Source organism: Mya arenaria, chromosome 9 (genome assembly GCF_026914265.1).
Source record: "Mya arenaria isolate MELC-2E11 chromosome 9, ASM2691426v1".
In the NCBI taxonomy this organism is placed as follows: Eukaryota; Metazoa; Mollusca; class Bivalvia; order Myida; family Myidae; genus Mya; species Mya arenaria.
The window spans coordinates 89457-117066 of NC_069130.1; the positions used below are offsets into that span (position 1 = coordinate 89457).

The window sequence follows — 27610 nt, forward strand, 5'->3', positions numbered from 1 at the left end:
GCATATAAATACATATATGCTTTTCAGCCGTTCATTACACCGGACCAGTGCTGGCATATAAAAACATATATGCTGTTCTGCCGTTAATTACACTGGACCAGGACTGGCATATAAATACATATATGCTGTTCTGCCGTTAATTACACTGGACCAGGGCTGGCATATAAATACATATATGCTGTTCAGCCGTTAATTACACTGGACCAGGACTGGCATATAAAAACATATATGCTGTTCAGCCGTTAATTACACTAGACCAGGACTGGCATATAAATACATATATGCTGTTCAGCCGTTAATTACACTGGACCAGGACTGGCATATAAATACATATATGCTGTTCAGCCGTTAATTACACTGGACCAGGGCTGGCATATAAATACATATATGCTGTTCAGCCGTTCATTACACCGGACCAGTGCTGGCATATAAAAACATATATGCTGTTCAGCCGTTAATTACACTGGACCAGGACTGGCATATAAATACATATATGCTGTTCAGCCGTTAATTACACTGGACCAGGACTGGCATATAAATACATATATGCTGTTCAACCGTTAATTACACTGGACCAGTGCTGGCATATAAATACATATATGCTGTTCAGCCGTTCATTACACCGGACGAGTGCTGGCATATAAAAACATATATGCTGTTCAGCCGTTAATTACACTGGACCAGGACTGGCATATAAAAACATATATGCTGTTCAGCCGTTAATTACACTGGACCAGTGCTGGCATATAAATACATATATGCTGTTCAGCCGTTAATTACACTGGACCAGTGCTGGCATATAAAAACATATATGCTGTTCAGCCGTTAATTACACTGGACCAGGACTGGCATATAAATACATATATGCTGTTCAGCCGTTAATTACACCGGACCAGTGCTGGCATATAAAAACATATATGCTGTTCAGCCGTTCATTACACCGGACCAGTGCTGGCATATAAAAACATATATGCTGTTCAGCCGTTAATTACACTGGACCAGGACTGGCATATAAATACATATATGCTGTTCAACCGTTAATTACACCGGACCAGGAATGGCATATAATTACATATATGCTGTTCAGCCGTTAATTACACTGGACCAGGACTGGCATATAAAAACATATATGCTGTTCAGCCGTTCATTACACCGGACCAGTGCTGGCATATAAAAACATATATGCTGTTCAGCCGTTAATTACACTGGACCAGGACTGGCATATAAATACATATATGCTGTTCAGCCGTTAATTACACTGGACCAGGACTGGCATATAAATACATATATGCTGTTCAGCCGTTAATTACACTGGACCAGTGCTGGCATATAAATACATATATGCTGTTCAGCCGTTAATTACACTGGACCAGTGCTGGCATATAAATACATATATGCTGTTCAGCCGTTAATTACACTGGACCAGGACTGGCATATAAATACATATATGCTGTTCAGCCGTTAATTACACTGGACCAGTGCTGGCATATAAATACATATATGCTGTTCAGCCGTTAATTACACTGGACCAGTGCTGGCATATAAATACATATATGCTGTTCAACCGTTAATTACACTGGACCAGTGCTGGCATATAAATACATATATGCTGTTCAACCGTTAATTACACCGGACCAGGACTGGCATATAAATACATATATGCTGTTCAGCCGTTAATTACACTGGACCAGTGCTGGCATATAAATACATATATGCTGTTCAACCGTTAATTACACCGGACCAGTGCTGGCATATAAGTACATATATGCTGTTCAGCCGTTAATTACACTGGACCAGGACTGGCATATAAATACATATATGCTGTTCAGCCGTTACTTACACAGGACCAGTGCTGGCATATAAGTACATATATGCTGTTCAGCCGTTACTTACACAGGACCAGTGCTGGCATATAAAAACATATATGCTGTTCAGCCGTTAATTACACCGGACCAGTGCTGGCATATAAAAACATATATGCTGTTCAGCCGTTAATTACACCGGACCAGTGCTGGCATATAAAAACATATATGCTGTTCAGCCGTTAATTACACCGGACCAGTGCTGGCATATAAGTACATATATGCTGTTCAGCCGTTAATTACACCGGACCAGTGCTGGCATATAAAAACATATATGCTGTTCAGCCGTTAATTACACCGGACCAGTGCTGGCATATAAAAACATATATGCTGTTCAGCCGTTAATTACACTGGACCAGGACTGGCATATAAATACATATATGCTGTTCAACCGTTAATTACACTGGACCAGTGCTGGCATATAAATATATATATATGATGTTCAGCCGTTAATTAAACCGGACCAGTGCTGGCATATAAATACATATATGCTTTTCAGCCGTTCATTACACCGGACCAGTGCTGGCATATAAATACATATATGCTGTTCTGCCGTTAATTACACCGGACCAGTGCTGGCATATAAATACATATATGCTTTTCTGCCGTTAATTACACTGGACCAGGACTGGCATATAAATACATATATGCTGTTCAGCCGTTCACTACACTGGACCAGGACTGGCATATAAATACATATATGCTGTTCTGCCGTTAATTACACTGGACCAGGACTGGCATATAAATACATATATGCATTTCAACCGTTAATTACACTGGACCAGTGCTGGCATATAAATACATATATGCTGTTCAACCGTTAATTACACCGGACCAGTGCTGGCATATAAGTACATATATGCTGTTCAGCCGTTAATTACACTGGACCAGGACTGGCATATAAATACATATATGCTGTTCAGCCGTTACTTACACAGGACCAGTGCTGGCATATAAGTACATATATGCTGTTCAGCCGTTACTTACACAGGACCAGTGCTGGCATATAAAAACATATATGCTGTTCAGCCGTTAATTACACCGGACCAGTGCTGGCATATAAAAACATATATGCTGTTCAGCCGTTAATTACACCGGACCAGTGCTGGCATATAAAAACATATATGCTGTTCAGCCGTTAATTACACCGGACCAGTGCTGGCATATAAGTACATATATGCTGTTCAGCCGTTAATTACACCGGACCAGTGCTGGCATATAAAAACATATATGCTGTTCAGCCGTTAATTACACCGGACCAGTGCTGGCATATAAAAACATATATGCTGTTCAGCCGTTAATTACACTGGACCAGGACTGGCATATAAATACATATATGCTGTTCAACCGTTAATTACACTGGACCAGTGCTGGCATATAAATATATATATATGATGTTCAGCCGTTAATTAAACCGGACCAGTGCTGGCATATAAATACATATATGCTTTTCAGCCGTTCATTACACCGGACCAGTGCTGGCATATAAATACATATATGCTGTTCTGCCGTTAATTACACCGGACCAGTGCTGGCATATAAATACATATATGCTGTTCTGCCGTTAATTACACTGGACCAGGACTGGCATATAAATACATATATGCTGTTCAGCCGTTCACTACACTGGACCAGGACTGGCATATAAATACATATATGCTGTTCAGCCGTTCACTACACCGGACCAGTGCTGGCATATAAATACATATATGCTGTTCAACCGTTCATTACACCGGACCAGTGCTGGCATATAAATACATATATGCTGTTCAGCCGTTCATTACACCGGACCAGTGCTGGCATATAAATACATATATGCTGTTCAACCGTTAATTACACCGGACCAGGGATGGCATATAAGTACATATATGCTGTTCAGCCGTTAATTACACCGGACCAGTGCTGGCATATAAATACATATATGCTGTTCAACCGTTAATTACACCGGACCAGGGATGGCATATAAGTACATATATGCTGTTCAGCCGTTAATTACACCGGACCAGGGATGGCATATAAATACATATATGCTGTTCAGCCGTTCACTACACCGGACCAGTGCTGGCATATAAATACATATATGCTGTTCAACCGTTAATTACACCGGACGAGTGCTGGCATATAAATACATACATGCTGTTCAGCCGTTAATTACACCGGACCAGTGCTGGCATATAAATACATATATGCTGTTCAGCCGTTAATTACACCGGACGAGTGCTGGCATATAAATACATATATGCTGTTCAACCGTTAATTACACCGGACCAGGGATGGCATATAAGCACATATATGCTGTTCAGCCGTTAATTACACCGGACATGGGATGGCATATAAATACATATATGCTGTTCAGCCGTTCACTACACCGGACCAGGGCTGGCATATAAATACATATATGCTGTTCAACCGTTAATTACACCGGACGAGTGCTGGCATATAAATACATACATGCTGTTCTGCCGTTAATTACACCGGACCAGTGCTGGCATATAAATACATATATGCTGTTCAGCCGTTAATTACACCGGACGAGTGCTGGCATATAAATACATATATGCTGTTCAACCGTTAATTACACCGGACGAGTGCTGGCATATAAATACATATATGCTGTTCAGCCGTTAATTACACCGGACCAGGACTGGCATATAAATACATATATGCTGTTCTGCCGTTAATTACACTGGACCAGGACTGGCATATAAATACATATATGCTGTTCTGCCGTTAATTACACTGGACCAGGACTGGCATATAAATACATATATGCTGTTCAACCGTTAATTACACCGGACCAGTGCTGGCACATAAATACATATATGCTGTTCAGCCGTTAATTACACCGGACGAGTGCTGGCATATAAATACATATATGCTGTTCAACCGTTAATAACACCGGACGAGTGCTGGCATATAAATACATATATGCTGTTCAGCCGTTAATTACACTGGACCAGGACTGGCATATAAATACATATATGCTGTTCAGCCGTTAATTACACTGGACCAGTGCTGGCATATAAATATATATATGCTTTTCAGCCGTTCATTACACCGGACCAGTGCTGGCATATAAATACATATATGCTGTTCAGCCGTTCACTACACCGGACCAGTGCTGGCATATAAATACATATATGCTGTTCAGCCGTTAATTACACTGGACCAGTGCTGGCATATAAATACATATATGCTTTTCAGCCGTTCATTTCACCGGACCAGTGCTGGCATATAAATATATATATGCTGTTCAGCCGTTAATTACACTGGACCAGTGCTGGCATATAAATACATATATGCTGTTCAGCCGTTAATTACACCGGACCAGTGCTGGCATGTAAATACATATATGCTGTTCAGCCGTTCACTACACCGGACCAGTGCTGGCATATAAATACATATATGCTGTTCAGCCGTTAATTACACTGGACCAGTGCTGGCATATAAATACATATATGCTTTTCAGCCGTTCATTACACCGGACCAGTGCTGGCATATAAATACATATATGCTGTTCAGCCGTTCACTACACCGGACCAGTGCTGGCATATAAATACATATATGCTGTTCAGCCGTTAATTACACTGGACCAGGGTTGACATATAAATACATATATGCTGTTCAGCCGTTAATTACACTGGACCAGTGCTGGCATATAAGTACATATATGCTGTTCAGCCGTTAATTACACTGGACCAGTGCTGGCATATAAGTACATATATGCTTTTCAGCCGTTCATTACACTGGACCAGTGCTGGCATATAAATACATATATGCTGTTCAGCCGTTCATTACACCGGACCAGTGCTGGCATATAAATACATATATGCTGTTCAGCCGTTCATTACACCGGACCAGTGTTGGCATATAAATACATATATGCTGTTCAGCCGTTCACTACACTGGACCAGTGCTGGCATATAAATACATATATGCTGTTCAGCCGTTCACTACACTGGACCAGTGCTGGCATATAAGTACATATATGCTGTTCAGCCGTTCACTACACTGGACCAGTGCTGGCATATAAATACATATATGCTGTTCAGCCGTTCACTACACTGGACCAGTGCTGGCATATAAATACATATATGCTGTTCAGCCGTTCATTACACTGGACCAGTGCTGGCATATAAGTACATATATGCTGTTCAGCCGTTAATTACACTGGACCAGTGCTGGCATATAAATACATATATGCTGTTCAGCCGTTCACTACACTGGACCAGTGCTGGCATATAAATACATATATGCTGTTCAGCCGTTCATTACACCGGACCAGTGCTGGCATATAAATACATATATGCTGTTCAGCCGTTCACTACACTGGACCAGTGCTGCTGTTCAGCCGTTCATAACTCTGGACCAAGGCTGGCATATAAGTACATATATGCTGTTCAGCCGTTAATTACACTGGACCAGTGCTGGCATATAAGTACATATATGCTGTTCAGCCGTTAATTACACTGGACCAGGGCTGGCATATAAATACATATATGCTGTTCAGCCGTTAATTACACTGGACCAGTGCTGGCATATAAGTACATATATGCTGTTCAGCCGTTAATTACACTGGACCAGGGCTGGCTTATAAATACATATATGCTGTTCAACCGTTAATTACACCGGACCAGGGCTGGCATATAAATACATATATGCTGTTCAACCGTTAATTACACCGGACCAGGGCTGGCATATAAATACATATATGCTGTTCAGCCGTTAATTACACCGGACCAGTGCTGTCATATAAATACATATATGCTGTTCAGCCGTTAATTACACTGGACCAGTGCTGGCATATAAATACATATATGCTGTTCAGCCGTTAATTACACTGGACCAGTGCTGTCATATAAATACATATATGCTGTTCAGCCGTTAATTACACCGGACCAGGGCTTGCATATAAATACATATATGCTGTTCAGCCGTTATTTACACTGGACCAGTGCTGGCATATAAATACATATACGTATACTGAATTAATTAATTACACTGTACTAAGGGTGTTATCAAAATACATGTTTAGTATTTAGGCGTTGATTACATTGTACAGTTGTTGCTGTCAGCCAGGAAAAGGACCTTGCTTGAGCAAGGCCGAACCTGTTATGACGCAAGTGAGTGTCTACTCTGGAGTCTAAATCTTGATGTCAGTCTTTCGGTTCAATTTACCTGTTAATCATTCTGCATAGTATTACTGCTACCGCCACTGCTACTGCCAATTCAACTGCTACTTCCGCTGCAGCTGCCGCTTGCACTGCCACTGCCACTACCACTATTACTACTACTACTAATGCTGCTGCTACTGCTACTGCTACTGCCACTGCCACTTCCACTACCTCTTCTACTACTACTATTACTATTACTACTATTACTACTACTACTACTACGACTACGACTACGACTACGACTACTACTACTACTACTACTACTACTACTACTACTACTACTACTACTTTTACGACTATTACGACTACTACTACTACTACTACTACTACTACTACTACTACTACTACTACTACTACTTCTACTACTACTACTACTACTACTACTACTACTACTACTACTACTACTACTACTACTACTACTACTACTACTACTACTTCTACTACTACTATTTCTAGTAGCAGGTTATCGTAGCTTGAACGAAATGCTGACGTTTCCGATCAAATACATTTTGCACAACTTGAGTATATAGTCATCGAAGTTAATAGCGCATGGTTATTAGATGATCAAATTGAGTTTGGAATCACTTAGGCCCATCTTACAAAAGAAAACAGAACAGAGATACGATTTATTGAATATAAATATAAATACAAATAATAATAACACATACCTTCAGGTATACAAATAATGCAGAATGAAACAAGCAGTTATAATACAGAAGCAAACATATTCAAACATGTTTTATCAAATCAACATAAGCATTAATGTTCAAATTTCTTATTTCATTAGTTTTAGTTATAAATGTACATTCGGAACTCCTCGGCCATTTTTATAGAAAACAACCTCGGATGTATTTGGACGGTTTACATACTCAAAAAGAGGTACGTTTAAGCCCGCTGAAAGTAGATCGCGTAGTAATTTTATTTTAGCAGTTAAACTTTATGACGTAACTCTTGGAAATCTTAATGATGTTTGCAATAATTCACTTCACTGACAATCAATTTAAACTTAGATCAATAAATACAACTATAAAACACAACATTTAATTAATGATATACTTCAACTGATGTACCGGCATACATCCGAGGTTGTTTTCGATAAAAATGGCCGAGGAGCTCCGAATGATAAATGTACTGGCGTGTTTTTCCACCAATCGTGCTTAAACGAAAACACCTCTAGCAATGTCCATACAGTTGAATGTCATGTCGAGTATTGGTATAAAACGCCATCTAATTTCCTAATAAAAAATCTTTAAAACTCTTAATTAAACTCTGATTCAATGGCTCGTAAGATATTAACACACATATTAAACAATGTTTTTCGTCTAACCACGTTGCGTTTCATACATCCAGTTTCCATACATAGTACAACACACACACTTTATCGATTGCCTTAAAAATGAAACCTGCGCATTTAGTTTATTAATTTTATGTCATTGGTTGTTATGAGTCGCAGCCACATATGGTTCCCGAAAGCCATGTTCCACTTTCTTTCTTAAGCGCAGCATTAAGTGGCTTATTTCATTGAGGCAAATTTCATACTTAATCTTGTTTTGAAAATCATAATTATAACTTCCTTTTGAATTCAACAATATCTTCAATGTGTAAAAAAAACACACATCTAAAGCATTGAGCCAAAGGTCATACTAAGTCTTGGCTTTATTAAAAATAAGAATAAATATTGATTATAATGATAACTTTCTATAAAAATCCACAATCTCTTAAACATGTCAACATCAAACAAACCATAATAAAACGAAAAAAAATGAGCTTAACTTAATCCGGTTAAATTGGAAATTGGGGCCGTACATACTTGTTTTTTACTTCAGCATAATAATATTAGACAGGGACACATTGACTGTTCTGTTTTCATTACATCTGCTTCAATTTAGCAAAACACAAACAAATAACAGGCAGAAGTTGGTTATCATAGTATGTTTATTTTAGAAGAAGAAAAAATGCATTGCTAAATTGCACGCCCTCAATGTTTAGGTTTTACAAGCACTCATATTAGTTCAAAAATATTCCAAGTTTGGCAGTTATGCATCCATGAAATCACAAATTAGTTCAGGCTCAGCTGGACGACAGTGTCCTGGTTGGCTTTGAATATGTATTTACATTGAGCTTCCGTGATACACCTCCATTGTATTATACTTGTTTTTAAGTTTCTGGCTGTGAAGTACGAAAAATTATATAAGCTTGTAAACACACACATGATCATTCTCCCCTCCAACGACGAGTGTCTTCTGTGTCGGACAGAAAGCCACAGTAAGTGGACACTTTATCCCATCGTTTGTCCCCAGCATAGTCTTAATTCTTCCGTCACGCCCGGAAATCACAATCACCGTGTTGCTGTCATGGCAAACGACGATCACCTGGCTCCCGTCGACGTCCACGAGAGCTTGAGACAGCGCATTGTGTGAAAAAGTGTGTAGCAGCTCACCTTGTAGGCTCAGCTGGGACACCGTTTTACTGTCGTTATCTGCTACGTATATTGTGCTGACATCGTCACGGCTTATGATCAAGCACTGCGGATCACGAAAAACTTCTTTTTGGAGGGTTGTATTGTCGAAGGTTTGTAAAATATCCCCATTCACGGTTCTTACTTCTATTCGAGGCGTCGGTTCCTTAAATATCAAGTAAAGCCTACCATCACTGAGAGCTATTCCCTTACACCACCCATCAACAAAGATGCATGATATTGATGCAATTGTCAGTGCGTTCCTTGTGCTGATGAACTTGATCGTGGAAAAATTCAGTCCCATTAGAGTAACGGCGGCCATGTCATCCGGCTGCACGAAGACATCCCAGGGTGAACCGTCCACATCCAGACGGGCGCTCACCTTGCCGGTTGTCAGGTCTAAGGTTTTCACACATCGATTGTTGCAGTCAGCAAGGAGGAGGGTACCGGGCCTGATGAAGGCCGAGCCTGATATATGGCAATCTTCTTTGTCATCCGGGTGCTTGATGTTCATGTTATCCTTGGGGTTTCGCTTAGCCGTGAAAAAGTCTGTAATAATAATAATAATAATAATAATAGTAATAATAATAGTAATAATAATAATAATAATAAAAGTAATAATAATGGTATCGATAATAAAATTACCAATACTTATACTACTACTACTACTACTACTACTAAATTTCTCGAAATTTCTTAAGCCTAACAGACTTAAGTCGCTTAATTTATTTAGAAAAGAGTCTTACTTAACCTGACTTTGATACATAAAACCGAAAAGCACTATGAGTGGTCAAGCCACATGATGAACTACCCGTTATCCCAAAATATACTAATTCAGGCAGAATAATTTTCTCACAGTCAATAACTACCTGACCACTTAAGAACATACTTCAAATTTTAGATTTCTTTTGTAATCCATTTTGTTCTGGGGTGCGTTTCAGATAGTAATACTTTGATATGGAGAAAATCTTCATCCGTCATCTTGATCGTTTAGTTTACGAGTGCCTACAGCCGATGGTAGGTTTACGATCAAAATTAACGATAAAGCAGGTGCACGTTGCGTCTCTGAAACGGTGCTGATCGGTAATTTACTACCAAAACGACTTAACGATCGTCTATGAAACGCACCCCTGGATCCTACAGTTTCTGCCCTTACCTGTTTGTCCCTCAATCTTCCCAATTGCATCCTTCCAGAGAAGCAGGCATTCGGTTTTCGTATCTCGAATAAAGTGGTAACGCGTCACCGTATTTTCTGTCTCAACTTTCTTTATCAATGTTTGCATATCGCCCATAATCGTTAGTGCATGCCTGGCTGCTACATAGGCGTGGTCAGCGTTCTTGTCCTGAACTTTGAGCCTTTCTTTCATCTCAGCTAGTGTTGATTTCGCAGCGTTTATATCTTCCATGAATTTCCGTGTAAGATCTGTGTCTTTCTCTTTTGCCTTCTCCATGGATTTGATGAGAGCCATTTCTCGTTTGTTAAGATATTCATTGATTTCGACTCTAAAGTCTTCCAACTTCTTCAACTGGACTTTATTAATTTCAATCACCGACTGTTCATTGGATTGAAGTTTTCTTTCCCAAGAATTTAAATCTGTCTCAAGCTTTGCCACCTTGTCAACGATAACCTTGAATTCGTTGCTTGCAGTGAAAGAATGCGCGACGTCTGGTATATAATCAATCTTGCAGTCCTTGTGCTTTAAAGCAATGCAATTCCCACAAAATAATTGCCTATGTGCTCGACAGAAGAAATTGATTGCTTCCTGTGGATGTTCTTTGCAATGCTCCAACCCTGTGACTTCTTCAGCCTTTCTACTTGGCGGATAATGAGTGGGCATTTTCTGCTTGCCAAGGATATCGTGTTGTTCCGAGGCCGGCTGTTTTCCGTGGTGTATAACGCATGATGGACACATGTACTCCTTACAGCTATTGCAGAATCCATGGGCCTTCAATGTTTTCCCTTTGGCCAAACACGGCACACAGAGGGGCCCGCTATTTTCAGCTATACCCGGATCGACGCTTCGGTCGGAAACTTCCATTTACGGGAAATGACGTACCTAAAAACAAAAGGAAAAAATTTGAAATGTAAAACGGGAAAATAAATATGAAATAAACCCATCCCCGTCACAACGTTACTTTCTGTTAACACTTACTCTCTTGTGTCTGTCAACAATGCTATTGTTATTGTTTTTGTACTGTGCTCTTCATTGTAGGTGTATATTTTGTTATATTGCAAAATAAGTTAGGTTAGTGTTAGATGTTAAATTGTTGAAAAGATATGTGTCGGGATATTTGTTTTTTTTAGTGTTATGTCGTAAAGTATTACGAGTGTCATAGAAAAACTACATTTTCTCGAGTGAAAGTGGTGAGCCACGAGTGAAAATATTAATATCAAATACCATCTTACACTCAACTAAATAAAAATATAGTTAGTTTATGCTTATTCTTTTCAGAGATTTATTGGTATTTTAATTCATATTAAAATACACCCTCTTTTTGAAATATTCCTTTGGTACCCGTGGGACGCCCCTAAAGTGTTGATAGCCGATTGTTGTTCCTATGCCGTCTTGTGGAGAAATAGTTCTCAACTATTTTCTAATACCTATTATTTACTCGTGTTTCAGTGCAAACATTTTATAAGCAATCATCAATTAACTTGTATTAATGCATTTATGTTGAAAATAATATCAGTTAATGCACATTTTGTTCTTAAATAGAACGGGGCATACAAATATTGACCAGAATACATTGGTCGTCATTTACTGAATTAATATTTGAAAGCTATAAATGTAGGCGCAAAACACATCTGGTTTAACATTGGATTAAAAAGTTTGAAAGATGGGTCTAGGGAGGCAAGAGGACAAAAACGATAGAAGTTGTGAACGAATGGATATTGTTGGAGACAGGGATCAAATTAATCGCTAGGGAGATAAGTGTGTACTATGTGTAGATAAACCTATAGTGAATAAAAAAAAATCGCAAATGAACACCGATTTACAGCTCGAATTAATTGTGCAAAGTATGTACTTATGAGCCAAGCATTCAAATACATGTTAGTACAGCAAGGGTGGGGAAAACACAATTGAATGGTGTATGCAAATAGCTTTCAGCAAAGTCAGTGAATGGACGCTGAAACAAGGACATTAACTACTTCTAGTAGAGATAATCGTTTTCTAGCACACCGGATAGGCATTTCCGGTGAATTCAGCCGTGCTGGAAAACTCCATCTGGCATACCCCCATGCCAGATGAGTCACGCTCTGTGACGTAATAATTTCAATTTCTTTTATAATACACGTTATGTAATCATTTTTATGAATTTTGAATAGATGAGTTCCATTAACATTAACTTTACAAAAATAAACTTTAAAAACAAAATAACCCTTAAAAGACGTTATGTCGAAGGAACTTATTGACGTGTGCAGTGAATACAAAATACTGTGCGTCATGACGTCAGTAAACATCATCGCACGCGCTTTTTGGTGATATGTACAAAAATGCGCCTTTATATATATATTTTCTTCACAAAATATGTTATTAAATGTATGCTAGAAAAAATATCTAACATGTGTGTCCGTTTCGGATAGAAAAATCCGACCCTCGGGCGCGCTACGTTGCCGGTAACTCGGCAAGACTCGTTACCTAGCAACGCAGGTAACCTCGGGTCGGATTTTTCTATCCGGAGCGGAAACACATGACTGATATTGTTATTATATTACTTAAACCAACCATACCAGTGATTGTACGAGCACTTGAAAGATAAATAAAAATAAAGATAATGGAAGAAAAAAAGCTTACACTACTGAGCATGTAGCTTCTGAATTTGGATTAGAAGGCGTGAACAGTGTGTGTATACCACGTGATAAATTACGTCATATATGCCACGTCGGAAGGGAATATTTTGCTTATAATAAAGACTTAAATCAAAGATAACTTTTCGCTTACTACACCATTTTAAATGAAACAAAGGCCAGTCTATTCCGCTTAAAGAGCCCCACCTTTGTTTTATAACCGGAGTTTGATAAGGTGATTAGTTTCATCAAACACTTCGACAAAACTGTTCTCAAAACAATGTTTTGACAGTGCTCCGTCAGACGGCTGTATCGTGAAAAGGTTTGTCGAAGTGTTATAAGAAACTATCCCCTCAATCAAAATTTGGTAAAAGACCGAGGCGGGGCTCCGTAAGCGGCATAGACTGCGCTATGTTTCATTTAAAATGGTAAAGAAAATGATAAGTTATCATTGTTTTAAGTCTTCAATCGAAGCAAAATATTGCCTTCCGACGTAGCATTTATGATGCAATTTATCACGTGGTATACACACACTGATAAAGGAACATGTCAATGTCGACGTGAATGTCATCAATGGGTTGAAACGATTGAAACGACTAATGTCAAGTTTGAATTAAATAGTTAAAAAAACAACACTTGCAATGACTATTTAAGTCAACATAACAAAAGCAGTAACTGGTAAATAAAAGCCATAACTAGGAGAGGAAAAATTCCAATGCAAAACATTTGGTTGAATGGAAATGACTGGGATAATAAAGTTGGCGAAGAAATAAAACATAAGTTTCATCAATGGTTTTCCGAATTGTCCGAACTGAAAAAGGTCGAGATTCCACGTTGCATTATGGAAAACAATGTTGACTATCTAAGGAAAGAACTGACATAACACATAATAACATGACTTTTGATTTCACCTCATCTTTAGAACATGTTGTCCTTTCGACTTTAATTTCACGTCATTCTTGTTCAGATCATTTTACATATTTTCATCCTTGCCATTCATCTATTGTTGTTTTGTTGTGGTCCTAGTGATATTGTTTAATTCCGAAACGGAGAAAGAGAAGAATGGCGTTTAAAGTGTCCTCTTGAACTTGACAATGAAAGTGAAGTATACCTAATTACATAGTGAAGTATGGTAATACACTCCTTATTGTTGTGATTATGTTATGTGATTAAAGTGCTGATTGATAAGTAGATTGTGTTTAAGTGGCATACTAGATCTCTCTAATTTCAATTTTATTAAATGAAGAAGGTTCAGCATGCGGATTTGAAGACCACATCAAAATCATATTACTAAGAAATTGACAAGCAAACAACAATCGGAAACCGCATTGAAATGTATTGCAATAGTTTCTTGTAAATATGTTTGATATTAAGTAATAATTACTTTGTTTTAAAGAAATTGCCCGGCTTGTAACTAAGTAGTTTCAAGCTATTCAATAGTTTTGTTTAAAACAACAGAAACAAATTTAGCAGTCGAAAGTGTAAAATTAAACCCCGTTCACTCGCAGAGGTGCGACGTCAATGACACAGAGCAGAAAAACAAATATTCACAAACCGGAAACACAGTACAACAACACGAAACTCCACAAACAGCACACTACATTTTTAATGTATATGAGATGAGTGTTTATCAAGGATTGTTTGGTACCGTCTTTGAACGGTCAGTACAACGTATGTTTACCGGGGGAATCTTTGGTACCGCCTTTGAACGGTCAGTACAACGTATGTTTACCGGGGGGGGGGGGGTTGTTTGGTACCGCCTTTGAACGGTCAGTACAACGTATGTTTACTGGGGGGGGGGGGATTGTTTGGTACCGCCTTTGAACGGTCAGTACAACGTATGTTTACTGGGGGGGGGGGATTGTTTGGTACCGCCTTTGAACGGTCAGTACAACGTATGTTTACTGGGGGGGATTGTTTGGTACCGCCTTTGAACGGTCAGTACAACGTATGTTTACTGGGGAGGGGGATTGTTTGGTACCGCCTTTGAACGGTCAGTACAACGTATGTTTACTGGGGGGGATTGTTTGGTACCGCCTTTGAACGGTCAGTACAACGTATGTTTACCGGGGGGGATTGTTTGGTACCGCCTTTGAACGGTCAGTACAACGTATGTTTACCGGCGGGGATTGTTTGGTACCGCCTTTAAACGGTCAGTACAACGTATGTTTACTGGGGGGGGATTGTTTGGTACCGCCTTTGAACGGTCAGTACAACGTATGTTTACTGGGGGGGGGGGATTGTTTGATACAGCCTTTGAACGGTCAGTATAACGTATGTTTACCGGGGGGGGGTGTTTGGTAGCCTTTGAAGGGTCAGTACAACTAATGTTTACCGGGGGGGGGGGGGGGCTGTTTGGTACCGCCTTTGAACGGTCAGTACAACTTATGTTTACCGGCGGGGATTGTTTGGTACCGCCTTTAAACGGTCAGTACAACGTATGTTTACCGGGGGGATCGTTTGGTACCGCCTTTGAACGGTCAGTACAACGTATGTTTACCGGGGGGGAGATTGTTTGGTACCGCCTTTGAACGGTCAGTATAACGTATGTTTACCGGGGGGATCGTTTGGTACCGCCTTTGAACGGTCAGTACAACGTATGTTTACCGGGGGGGGGGATCGTTTGGTACCGCCTTTGAACGGTCAGTACAACGTATGTTTACCGGGGGGATTGTTTGGTACCGCCTTTGAACGCTCAGTACAACGTATGTTTACCGGGGGGGGGATCGTTTGGTACCGCCTTTGAACGGTCAGTATAACGTATGTTTACCGGGGGGATCGTTTGGTACCGCCTTTGAACGGTCAGTACAACGTATGTTTACAGGGGGGGGGGGATCGTTTGGTACCGCCTTTGAACGGTCAGTACAACGTATGTTTACCGGGGGGATCGTTTGGTACCGCCTTTGAACGGTCAGTATAACGTATGTTTACTCGGAGGGGGGGGGGGGTACCGCCTTTGAACGGTCAGTACAACGTATGTTTACTGGGGGATTGTTTGGTACCGCCTTTGAACGGTCAGTACAACGTATGTTTACTGGGGGGGGGGGGGGTACCGCCTTTGAACGGTCAGTACAACGTATGTTTACTGGGGGGTGGGTACAGCCTTTGAACGGTCAGTACAACGTATGTTGACTGGGGGGGATTGTTTGGTACCGCCTTTGAACGGTCAGTACAACGTATGTTTACTGGAGGGGGGATGGTAGTCAAAATAGTCAGGGTTTTCGAAATATCGTAATGGAATTTAATATCATAGTTGTAGCAGTTTTATAAAGTATTAGAGTGGAGTATATATGCTTTTTGCGAAAACAATGGGACAGGAAATTATTGTAACCTCACGCCATATACACTGCTTGAACGTCGAATGTTGTGGCAATCATTCGTATATACATGTCAGTCGGGATTCCCCATTTACGAATTTCGCTTTTAGAAAACTATCTCAATAACAAAATGTACACAGTAAGCTATATATATTGCTATTAGACAAGGACTATTTCAAGGAAAAGCATGCATAACATGCTTAATATGCCTTTTATCTTTCGAATAAAGTACTTTGGATAACAAAAAATACTGTTAACTAAAACAACTAATGTCCAGAAGCAATACTCGAATGTAACGCAATGAACCTGAACTACCATGAGTCAAAATAACATAAAGTACGACACACATTCGTTTCACTGGGACCCTTCGCAAGAAACATCCATAAAAATTAATTACGACCGACAACACCAATGACTGAACAACGGTACACTTCGCAAGATTACTAACAGGAGAAAATGGGAGGTGGTGAGTTTGTGGCCTCGCCTTACGGTGATCTATCAATAAATCCACTACGTAGATAAAATGTTTAAAGCTACTTTTTCTTTCATAGTATTACAGATTAAATTGAACATGTTCAATGTTATTTTCTTCTAAAAACCACGAAGTCTGACATCAAGTTTCACCGGTGGTTCTGTTAAACTGAGGCGATTATGCAACTTTCGGTGCAATTTCAAAGCGATGTTCTTGTGACAAAAATAAATGTAGATTAGATGCTTTTTGGTGATATTCATACCTTAATCATCTATTGTTGAGCTTGTATTGTAGTAATGCGCTAAATTGAATCAGATGTGTATATGCAACGCGGATTCTATGTATTCAAAATAAAATATTAACGAAGTATGCACAACTCTTCATTCACGTTATATGCAACAAATGTGACTTAAAATGTCAAAATCCAATGCAATATTTACATACAATTTTTCCTTTTCATGTGTTATTTTGAAAGGTTCTTGGTTTATAGCCAGATTATATATGAACGTGAAGTTAGCGGCCTAGCGGCCTAGCGGCGTGAAGTTAGCGGCCTAGCGGCCTAGCGGCCTAGCGGCGTGAAGTTAGCGGCCTAGCGGTCTAGCGGCGTGAAGTTAGCGGCCTGGCGGCCTAGCGGCCTAGCGGCGTGAAGTTGGCGGCCTAGCGGCCTGGCGGCCTAATTATTTTTTTCTATTTCCAAGCAATTGTTAATGCGTTTTTTTTAAAACAATGATAAATCAAGGTTTTTTATTCATATAGTTACATAGCGGCCTTAAATTGTTATATATTCAGAATATTTTTCTTTACCTTTTATTCTAAAACAATTTTGAATTAAATGTTTTATGCACAAATTATCACTCTGAAGCGTTTTTCAACTTTTTTTCAAAAAAGTCGATCAAGCACTTCAGCGACCTAGCGGCATAGCGGCGTGAAATTACCGGCCTAGCGGCCGAAATTGAATCCTATTTCAAAGCATGTATACATGCATTTTCTTCTAAAACAATGACATTTTAACTGTTTGTATGCACAAATTAACACAATGAAGCGATTATCAACAGTTTTTTTTTCCAAAAACGTCGATAAAGCAGTCAGCTAATTCAAAGCATTAAACATGCCTGTTCTTCTAAAACAATGATGTATCTACTGTTTTTATGCACAAATTATCACTCTGAAGCGTTTTTCATTTTTTTCCCAAAAAAGTCGATCGAGCACTTCAGCGGCCTAGCGGCCTAGCGGCGTGAAGTTAGCGGCCTGGCGGCCTAGCGGCCTAGCGGCCTAAAATTGTTTCCTATTTCAAAGCATGTATACATGCATTTTCTTCTAAAACAATGACATATTAACTGTTTGAATGCACAAATTAACACTTTGAAGCAATTAGCGATAATTAACATATTTTTTTCCAAAAAAGTCGATTAAGCAGTCAGCTATTTCAAAGCATTAAACATGCCTGATCTTCTTAATCAATGACATATTTACTGTTTTTATGCACAAATTATCACTCTGAAGCGTTTTTCAACTTTTTTTCAAAAAAGTCGATCGAGCACTTCAGCGGCCTAGCGGCGTGAAGTTAGCGGCCTGGCGGCCTAGCGGCCTAGCGGCCTAAAATGGTTTCCTATTTCAAACCATGTATACATGCATTTTCTTCTAAAACAATGACATATTAACTGTTTGAATGCACAAATTAACACTTTGAAGCTATAAGCGATAATCAACATATTTTTTTTCCAAAAAAGTCGATTAAGCAGTCAGCTATTTCAAAGCATTAAACATGCGTGAACTTCAGAATCAATGATATATTTACTGTTTATATGCACAAATTATCACTCTGAAGCGTTTTTCAACTTTTTTTCAAAAAAGTCGATCGAGCACTTCAGCGGCCTAGCGGCCTAGCGGCGTGAAGTTAGCGGCCTGGCGGCCTAGCGGCCTAAAATGGTATCCTATTTCAAAGCATGTATACATGCATTTTCTTCTAAAACAATGACATATTAACTGTTTGAATGCACAAATTAACACTTTGAAGCTATTAGCGATAATCAACATATTTTTTTCCAAAAAAGTCGATTAAGCAGTCAGCTATTTCAAAGCATTAAACATGTCTGTTCTTCTAAAACAATGATATATTTACTGTTTTATGCACAAATTATCATTCTTATGATAATTTGTGCATAAAACAGTAAATATATCATTGTTATAGAAGAAAAGGCATGTTTAATGCTTTGAAATAGCTGACTGCTTTATCGACGCTTTTGAAAAAAAAACTGTTGATAATCGCTAATAGCTTCAAAGTGTTAATTTGTGCATTCAAACAGTTAATATGTCATTGTTTTAGAAGAAAATGCATGTATACATGCTTTGAAATAGGAAACCATTTTAGGCCGCTAGGCCGTTAGGCCGCTAACTTCACGTACATAGATTATATTTATCATTTAGAACAATAATTACCCTCCTTTAAGTGAAGTGTACCTGGCTGGGGCTAAGGCTGCTTTGAAAACCGAGGCGCGAGTGTATTATAACAACACATCATTACAATAACAACATATAAGCCTTAATATAACCACGAAGAAAAGAATATGTAAATGTCTAATTACCTTAGAATGAGACAATACCTAAACACATATGCTACTACTATCATATATTTATTTGTTTGTAATTTCATACACGTGAAACGGGTAGGGACACACAAGTTCACGGGTAGGGACAAACATTAAAGTGTCTACGATTCAATTAGACCAGTATGCTTTTTCAATAACAAAACTGCTGCGCCGAAAAAAAACAACCTACCCTTTTGAGGCCACAGTGAAGAAACGACCGGTGAAATAATTCCCTTTCTTTTCGGTGTCAGAGCTTGGTACCCAAATTTGAACGAATTAACGAATAAACAGAATTAACGACTTTTGTAATTGATAAGTACAAATAAACTAAGCTTACTGTAGCATTGTTAATCACACAAAATGTTTTTAGCTACTATCTTGTCTGTGTACGTTGTCTGTATTTTTTTTTAAATATTTAATAATATTAAATAAAGCCAAATCACGTTTAACACTACCACTTGATTCAATTCAACAATATCAATATCATTGTGTCATCTACATTGTCCGTCATTAAATATGTACTTTTGCTAAGGTTTGGAGAAGAAATTTTTTAGATATATTTATCTTTCGTTCTAATCCTTTTCTAGATTGTACATGTGTTTTCTGTTTGTCTTTATGTTATGTGTGTATACGCTGATGAATAATATATGTTTAAACTAAATTTGAACGCCACCTCACTAATCCGACCATTTTTAAAGTTTCACGAGATTTCCTACAGTTAACCTAGATATAACGATAACAATAAATATTATAAATTATTAAATTGTATGTTAAGATAAACTTACCAACGTTTTATCTGCCTTCTGTTTTACACAAAATTGCCGCATCGATCAAACTTAGTTAACTTCCTTTTTCGCCACGCCACTTGTGTTACTTTCGTTTTCGCATTTTGCCAACCGATAGGCATGCGTACAAATGGTATCAATATTACTCATAACGTTACATGTTCAAACTTGTGCATGTATGTACCTTTCAAATGACAAAACATACCACACATAAATGAAAAGTAAAACACTTGCTTGTACATGCATTAAATATATTCGTGGAGAAGTGTCAGGCGTAAATGCGATAGTGCAAAAGGCGCCAAGTGGAGGGGCAAAAATGCGACAATGCTCACAGTGGCTGAGTGAGAATATCATTTCGCATTTTCGCACGGCCTCTTGGAGTTGTCCCTTTGAGGTATGACCCACTATACGGCGCATTTTCGCATTTTCGACCTGCTTGAAGATTGCAGGAACAGTCGCAGAACATTCACTTTATAAAAGGCTACGTCGTTAAAGAATACACGGCAACAACACTAATAGCCGATATTAAATCTATGTCAGAATTTAAATTAAAAAACTGTTATTAGTCTGAATTAATTAAGTAAGGAACCAATTATTCATTCCTTATTCAAAGTACTTTATTGCATAGATGCAAAAGACTGGTGACTTATGGGGTGGCAGATGGCCGTGTCCCCTACAATGCCTAATAGGTGGTGTTCCGCCTACTTCATTCTTGTGAGAACAAGACCCTGCCGGAAAACGGATCTCGTGGGCCGTGTTTACGAGAGATTTGAACGAGTTAACAACTATACCCGAAGTTGTGACCTATATGATGTGGTAGGTTGACGTGTCGTTTAAGGGTGTATTCAGAACCAGCTTAACTCGTTAAGTGATAAATTAATTCCCATATCGTGACTATACTGAATAAGATAACTTTACTGTTTATACAAACAAATCAACATATCTAATAATTGGTGGATCTCACAAATTGCCTGAATTGGTAGTAAACACATTTGAACCTTTTAACCGTTTTGTGTATTTTATAAGCACACTTGTAAGCACAATTCACTAATTTTTCTGTTGTGTGAGAAACTATACAGGCTGAAGCGCAAAGCAAGTTACGATGCTTCTGCAACGGCTTCAAGTGCACAATGGATTTACGAACAGTTACTTTGTGTTTCACAGAACGACAGAGGTTGATCTTGTTAAATATTTCTTGTAGAAGTATATCTGAAGTAGTTTTAAGTTCTCCGAAACTTAGTCACAAACTTCGCTAGAAGATGCTAATGGACAATAAATTAAACTTATGAAAAAACGGAAATACTAACAATCGTGTAATCGAAACCTTTATCACACAATTACAACTGTAATTTTGCGTCTAAGATATTCTTATAACACTAAAATCTTTAAGAGATACAAAATAAAATCTGAGAAATATAACAATGGAAGGAAATTATTTAAAATGAAAATATTCTAAATACAGATAGGAAGTTTATTTTCAAGCGTTATTCCACGAATTTGCGTATATATAGAACACCTTTATTAGAACTTCGATCATAAGGGTATCGATTCTTTGTCTTCACCTTCTAGTAAGTACACTCATACAATGAAAAATACAGGGAAAAGCCCAATAGTCGAAAAATCAAAATACAACCCTGTTCAGGGGCGTAAGGCAAAGGGCAACTTTAGACACAAATATGTTAACATCAACTACATAAACACCATAAACAAACTTTCAGGACCCAACCGGAACACGTGCTTTGAGGGGATTTTGGACTGACTTTGATAGTGCTTTAAACGAGTGAACGTGGTTTTCTCGGTTAGTGACCTATAATATACTTATACGCTCCGCCCAAAACCATCATATGGCTGTCCGGCTATCCTGCTTTAATACTTTACGCACAACCTTTTTAAGTAAAAGAACTTCTTCGATTAAAACGTGTATTAGGAATTTACCGTTTCTGTTCCTTATTCGGATTTTGGTACGATTTTGGTGTGTTTTTTAAAAAAAAACACTAAAACGCTTATATTCTCTTGAATAGACAACGCATTTCTGCAAACTTTATACAAAGAACGTAGCTATTTGGGCCAAAATGTTATATAACCGGTACGTTGATTTGTTTTACCTTTTTATGTTTTCATGTTTTCTGTTCCTTATTCTGAATTTGGTACGTTTGTATGGCACTATTAGCTCTGAACTCCTCTTGAATAGACGCAGCATGTCTACAAACGTTTTAAATTTGTTTCTTTTACTTTTTTTTATATTCATGCCTATGTTGGATAAGAATCAGCAGTTGCCAGCACTCCCCAACCAGACTTTATGTTGAAACCTTTACCAAATGATCGAAAAAGAGGATTTAGATTAGCCCTTTGCTTAATGTTAAGATCCAATCAATCCCTTTTAACTACCCGTGCCGGTACAGGAAACCGTTTGCCATTTGCTTGCCAAAGATGCTTCAATCATTTGACAGAATATTACACAAAGTTACGCAAATCAGTTAGCAATAATTACTCTATTGAATTGTGGGTTACTGAGACCGTAAACCCAGGAATAATTTAGAGTGTTCGAAATGTTTGGGCCAGGGCCTTCATTCACTGACGTACTATTTCAAAGTACATGTTCAAAATAACACCATTTAGTACAGATCTATTATCCAAAATATGTTAAAATATTTGAATTACTTTTAAAAATTAGCATTTCCGAATCTGAAAATCAAAACATAGACTCAAGTCGTTAGTTAATAAGGGCCAGTTCATACAAAACTAAACAGACAAAAAAGATGATTTATTTGGATATAAATAAAAATAATAACAAAAACATAAAGTGTTTAAAGAAGCAAAAAAGATTCAAACATTGTAAAACATACAATACTAATACAGCATCAAACATTTTAAAAACATACAATACAAATACAGCATCAAACATTATAAAAACATGCAATCCTACTACAAAATCAGACATTGTAAATTATGCAAGCATTGTAAAACAAACAATACTAATACAGTATAAACATTGTAAAAACAAAACAACATACAATAGTAACACAGCATCAAACCTTGTAAAAAATATATAAAAATGCAATACTAATACAGCATCAAACATAGTAAAATATGCAATACTAATGCATAATGAAACGTTGTACAACATCCAATACTAATGCACCATCAAGCATTGTAAAACATGCAATACTAACACAGCACCAAACATTGTAAAACACGCAATACTAACACAGCATCAAACATCGTAAAACATGCAATACTAACACAGCACCAAACATAGTATAACATGCAACACTAACACAGCATCAAACATTGTAGAGAACATGAAATACTAATACAGCATCAACACTGTAAATATGCAATACTATTACAGCATCAACCACTGTACAATATGCAATACTAATAAAGCATCAAACACTGTAAATATGCAATTCTAATACAACATCAACCACTGTACAACATCTAATTCTAAGGATCAAACATTGTAAAACATGCAATACTAATAAAGCATCAAACAATGTAAATCTTGCTATACTAATACAGCATCAAACATTGTAAATCATGCAAAACTAATACAGCATCAACCATTGTAAAACATGCAATACTAATACAGAATCAACCATTGTAAAACATGCAATACTGATACAGAATCAACCATTGTAAAACATGCAATACTAATACAGCATCAAACATTGTAAATCATGCAAAACTAATACAGAATCAACCATTGTAAAACATGCAATACTGATACAGAATCAAACATTGTAAGACATGAAATTACTTATTAACGGTTGCATAAATATTTCCTATTTTCAGTATTTGTAGTTGTAAATGTACGCATGTGTTTTAGCGCCAACTATGTGGTTCCCGAAAGATAGACATCTAGTTTCACTTGAGCATTAAAAGTCGGTGACATACGAATTGCACAATAATAATAAAAGACTTGTTTAATTAATTCTGCTCACGTTTCTAAAAAACAAAAAGGCAGAAAAGGAGTGTAATATTATTTGGCAGAAATACACAACACATAGTAAATAAATATAAAGTCTATATAACAAGGAACATACATTTGCTTAATTGAATATCAATTTTCCATCATAAGTACACACTTTAATCATAAAGTGCATAAACAATTCAGTTCAAACATATCGCATTGCTCTCTATTTTGCTTGTTAATTATCAAATCACAAGTTTGAGTTCAGACTAAGTAAGACAACAGAGTTCCTGTCGTAGCCATACTTTAGATAACCTTGTAAACATTCACATGATTGTCAATCCCTCCAACGACGAGTTTATTCTGTGTCTGACAGTAAGCCGCAGTGTAAGGAAACATTATCCCATCGTCGTTTTCCAGCATGGTCTTCATTTTTCCGTCCCGCCCAGAAATCACCATCACTGTGCTGCTGCTAAAGCAACATACGATTATCTGATCACCGCCCACGTCCACGAGACCGTGAGGACCAGACATCTCTTTGTGTGAGAACGTATGAAGCAGTTCTCCTTTCAGGCTCAGCTTGACCACCGTGTGGTTGCACCTGTTTGATACATAGATGGTGTTGACATCGTCCTGGCTTATTGTCGAATAATGTGGAAAGTCAAACACTGCTTGTTGAACGGTATTGTTAATGGTTAGTAAGTGTTCTTCATTCACGGTTCTTACTTCAATTCGAGGCGACTTGTCCGTAAATGTCAAATAAAGCCTACCATCACTGTGTGCTATTCCCCTACACCATCCCGACATTTTAATGCATTTATCAGTTTCCAGTCCATTCCATGTGGTAATAAATTGGACCATTGAATAGATTTTACCAGTTAGAGTGACGGCAGCCTTGTTCCCCGGGAGAACGCAAACATCCCACGGATGACCATCCAGCGAAAGGCGCTCCATCCTATTACCGGTGGTCAGGTCAACGGTCTTCACACATTGGTTGTCATAGTCAGCTAGGAGGAGGATACCGGGTCGGAGGAAAGCTGAGCCTGTTATCCGGCAATCACTTGTGTCTTCCGGAGTTTTAATACTGATGTCAGTCGAGCGGCTCCACTTGGCCGAAAAAAAGTCTGCATGATAATAATTATAAATATAATAGTAGTAATAATCATGAAAACAAGTAATAATAATAATAATAATAATAATAATAATAATAATAATAATAATTGACCATTAAGCCGGTAGGAGTTTCACTAGTATGCGCTTTTTAAAATTTAATTGATCATTCATTTTTGCAAATGCATACGACAACAATTTTTATGCAATTAGGCAATTATGCCTATAGGATACCTATAGCCTGTATTCATTACTTGAGGGTTTGTAAATATGTTTTAAGGATTTGTATTATTCTGTCATGATATTAAAGTCACATGATTCTGAAATAACGCTATTGCAAGAAATGGTGAAATGTTTTTATTAACAAGTAAAAAAAACATTTTTTTTTCTAAAATGTTTTTTTTCAATTTGGTATATGTTGTTAACCCATTAGATGTTGATATTATCTGAAAAGATATTAATTGCTGATTAACAATATCATACGCAAATGGAAGATCGAAAAGCATTTTATTTAAACTTTTTTGCATTTTGTTATAAGTTTTTTTATTTAAATTGAAATCGATTATGAAGTGGCAAATTTTGGCACATATTGCCTCATTATAGTATTTATTTCTTTAACAAATTTTTGACAAATTTTCTCAACTACTAGAAGAGTTCCATTCACAACTAAATTATATGTGGTCACCAATTATCTACAATTCACAAAATTGTAGATAGGATACCTTAAACATCTGGTTAATCCGTTTATATTTTTTTGCCGATTTTTAAATTCATTCGCCTAGGCAATTTTACTTTCTGCATAATAAGCATACCGTAAAATCATGAGTAGTGAAGTCATATAAAGAACTACGCTTTTATTCAAAATAAATTGCAGGCAAAATGGTTTTCCCAGATAGCAATTATGAGTCAATAAGCATTACAATAGAACCTCAAATTCATTGTCTTTTTCGATTGCCATCGATCTATTCCTTTGATTTCATCAGTTCATGCACTTACCTATGTCTTCATCAACTATCGTCCCTATCGCGTCTTCCCAGGACAGCAGGTCTTCGGTCTTCTTATCTCGACTAAACCTACAAAGAGTCACCGTGTTTTCAGTCTCGACTTTCTTAAACAAAGTTTGCATATCGCCAAATAGCTTCTGTGCATGTCTGGCTGTTACATAGATGTGATTAGCGTTCATGTCTTCAGCTTTAAGCTTAGCTTTCGCTTCAGCGAGAGTTGATTTCGCAGCTTTTATATCTTCCCGCAACCTCCGTATTAGGTCTTTGTCCATCTTTCTTGCATATTCTATTGATTTGGCAATCGCCTGTTCTCGTTTGTCAAGGTATTCATTGATTTCGATTCTAAACTCTTGTAGCTTCTTTAACTGAACTTTACTCTTGTGAAAAACCAACTGTTCATCGGATTTAAGTTTTCTCTCAGAATGTTTAAAACCCGCCTCAAGTTTTGCCATCTTTTCAACGATATCCTTGTACTCGCTACTCGCTATAAAAGAAGGCGCGACTTCCGGTATGTAATCAACCTTGCAGTCCCTGTGATTTAGGATAATGCAGTCTCCGCAACATAATTGCGCGTGTACTGGGCAGAAAAACTTGCTTGCTTCTGATGGATGGTCATTACAAAGCTCTAAACCTGTCATGTCTGCAGTCTTTCTACTGGAGGGATAGTGGTTGGGCATTTTCTGCTTTCCTAGAACATTGTGATGTTTTGTGGCCGATAGTTTTCCATGGACTTTGATGCAAGACGGACACATGTACTCCTTACAGTTGATACAGAATCCATGGGCCTCCAATTCCTTCCCGTCGGCCCAGCATGGCTCGCAGAGGGGCGAAACCTCCGCCGAACCAGCAGCTACATCCGGGTCGGCTTTACGACCGGAAACTTCCATTTAGCGGAGTGGACCTACTTTAATTACAAAATAAACAAATCGAAAAGTACATGCAAAACAAAATAAACATCAGAGCATACCTGAACATAGCTTATTTAATAGTGTACTGGAGTGTGAGGTTGATTACTCGAAATCTGGTTTATTCTTGTTTCATGGACTTTTCGTTGTTATTTTAGTTGACGTATTGTTCTACTATTACGTTAAATTGCATAGTTTACGTTTTGTCCATTCAAAATCTTTGTCAGATTAA

At 37.9% G+C, this 27610-nt stretch overlaps 2 protein-coding genes across 2 annotated transcripts; both read right to left on the reverse strand.

The window, feature by feature from the left end:
- Positions 1-7654: 7654 nt before the first annotated feature.
- Positions 7655-20720, reverse strand: LOC128202938 (uncharacterized). Its single transcript, XM_052904135.1, has 3 exons — positions 20447-20720; positions 10651-11551; positions 7655-10043 (listed from the first exon to the last, which is right to left on the reverse strand). The coding sequence occupies exons 2-3, from the start codon at positions 11531-11533 to the stop codon at positions 9223-9225; spliced, it is 1704 nt and encodes a 567-aa protein (XP_052760095.1). The 5' UTR covers positions 11534-11551; positions 20447-20720; the 3' UTR covers positions 7655-9222.
- Positions 20721-24665: 3945 nt separating this feature from the next.
- Positions 24666-27360, reverse strand: LOC128202772 (uncharacterized). Its single transcript, XM_052903910.1, has 2 exons — positions 26466-27360; positions 24666-25483 (listed from the first exon to the last, which is right to left on the reverse strand). The coding sequence occupies exons 1-2, from the start codon at positions 27358-27360 to the stop codon at positions 24666-24668; spliced, it is 1713 nt and encodes a 570-aa protein (XP_052759870.1).
- Positions 27361-27610: the final 250 nt, after the last annotated feature.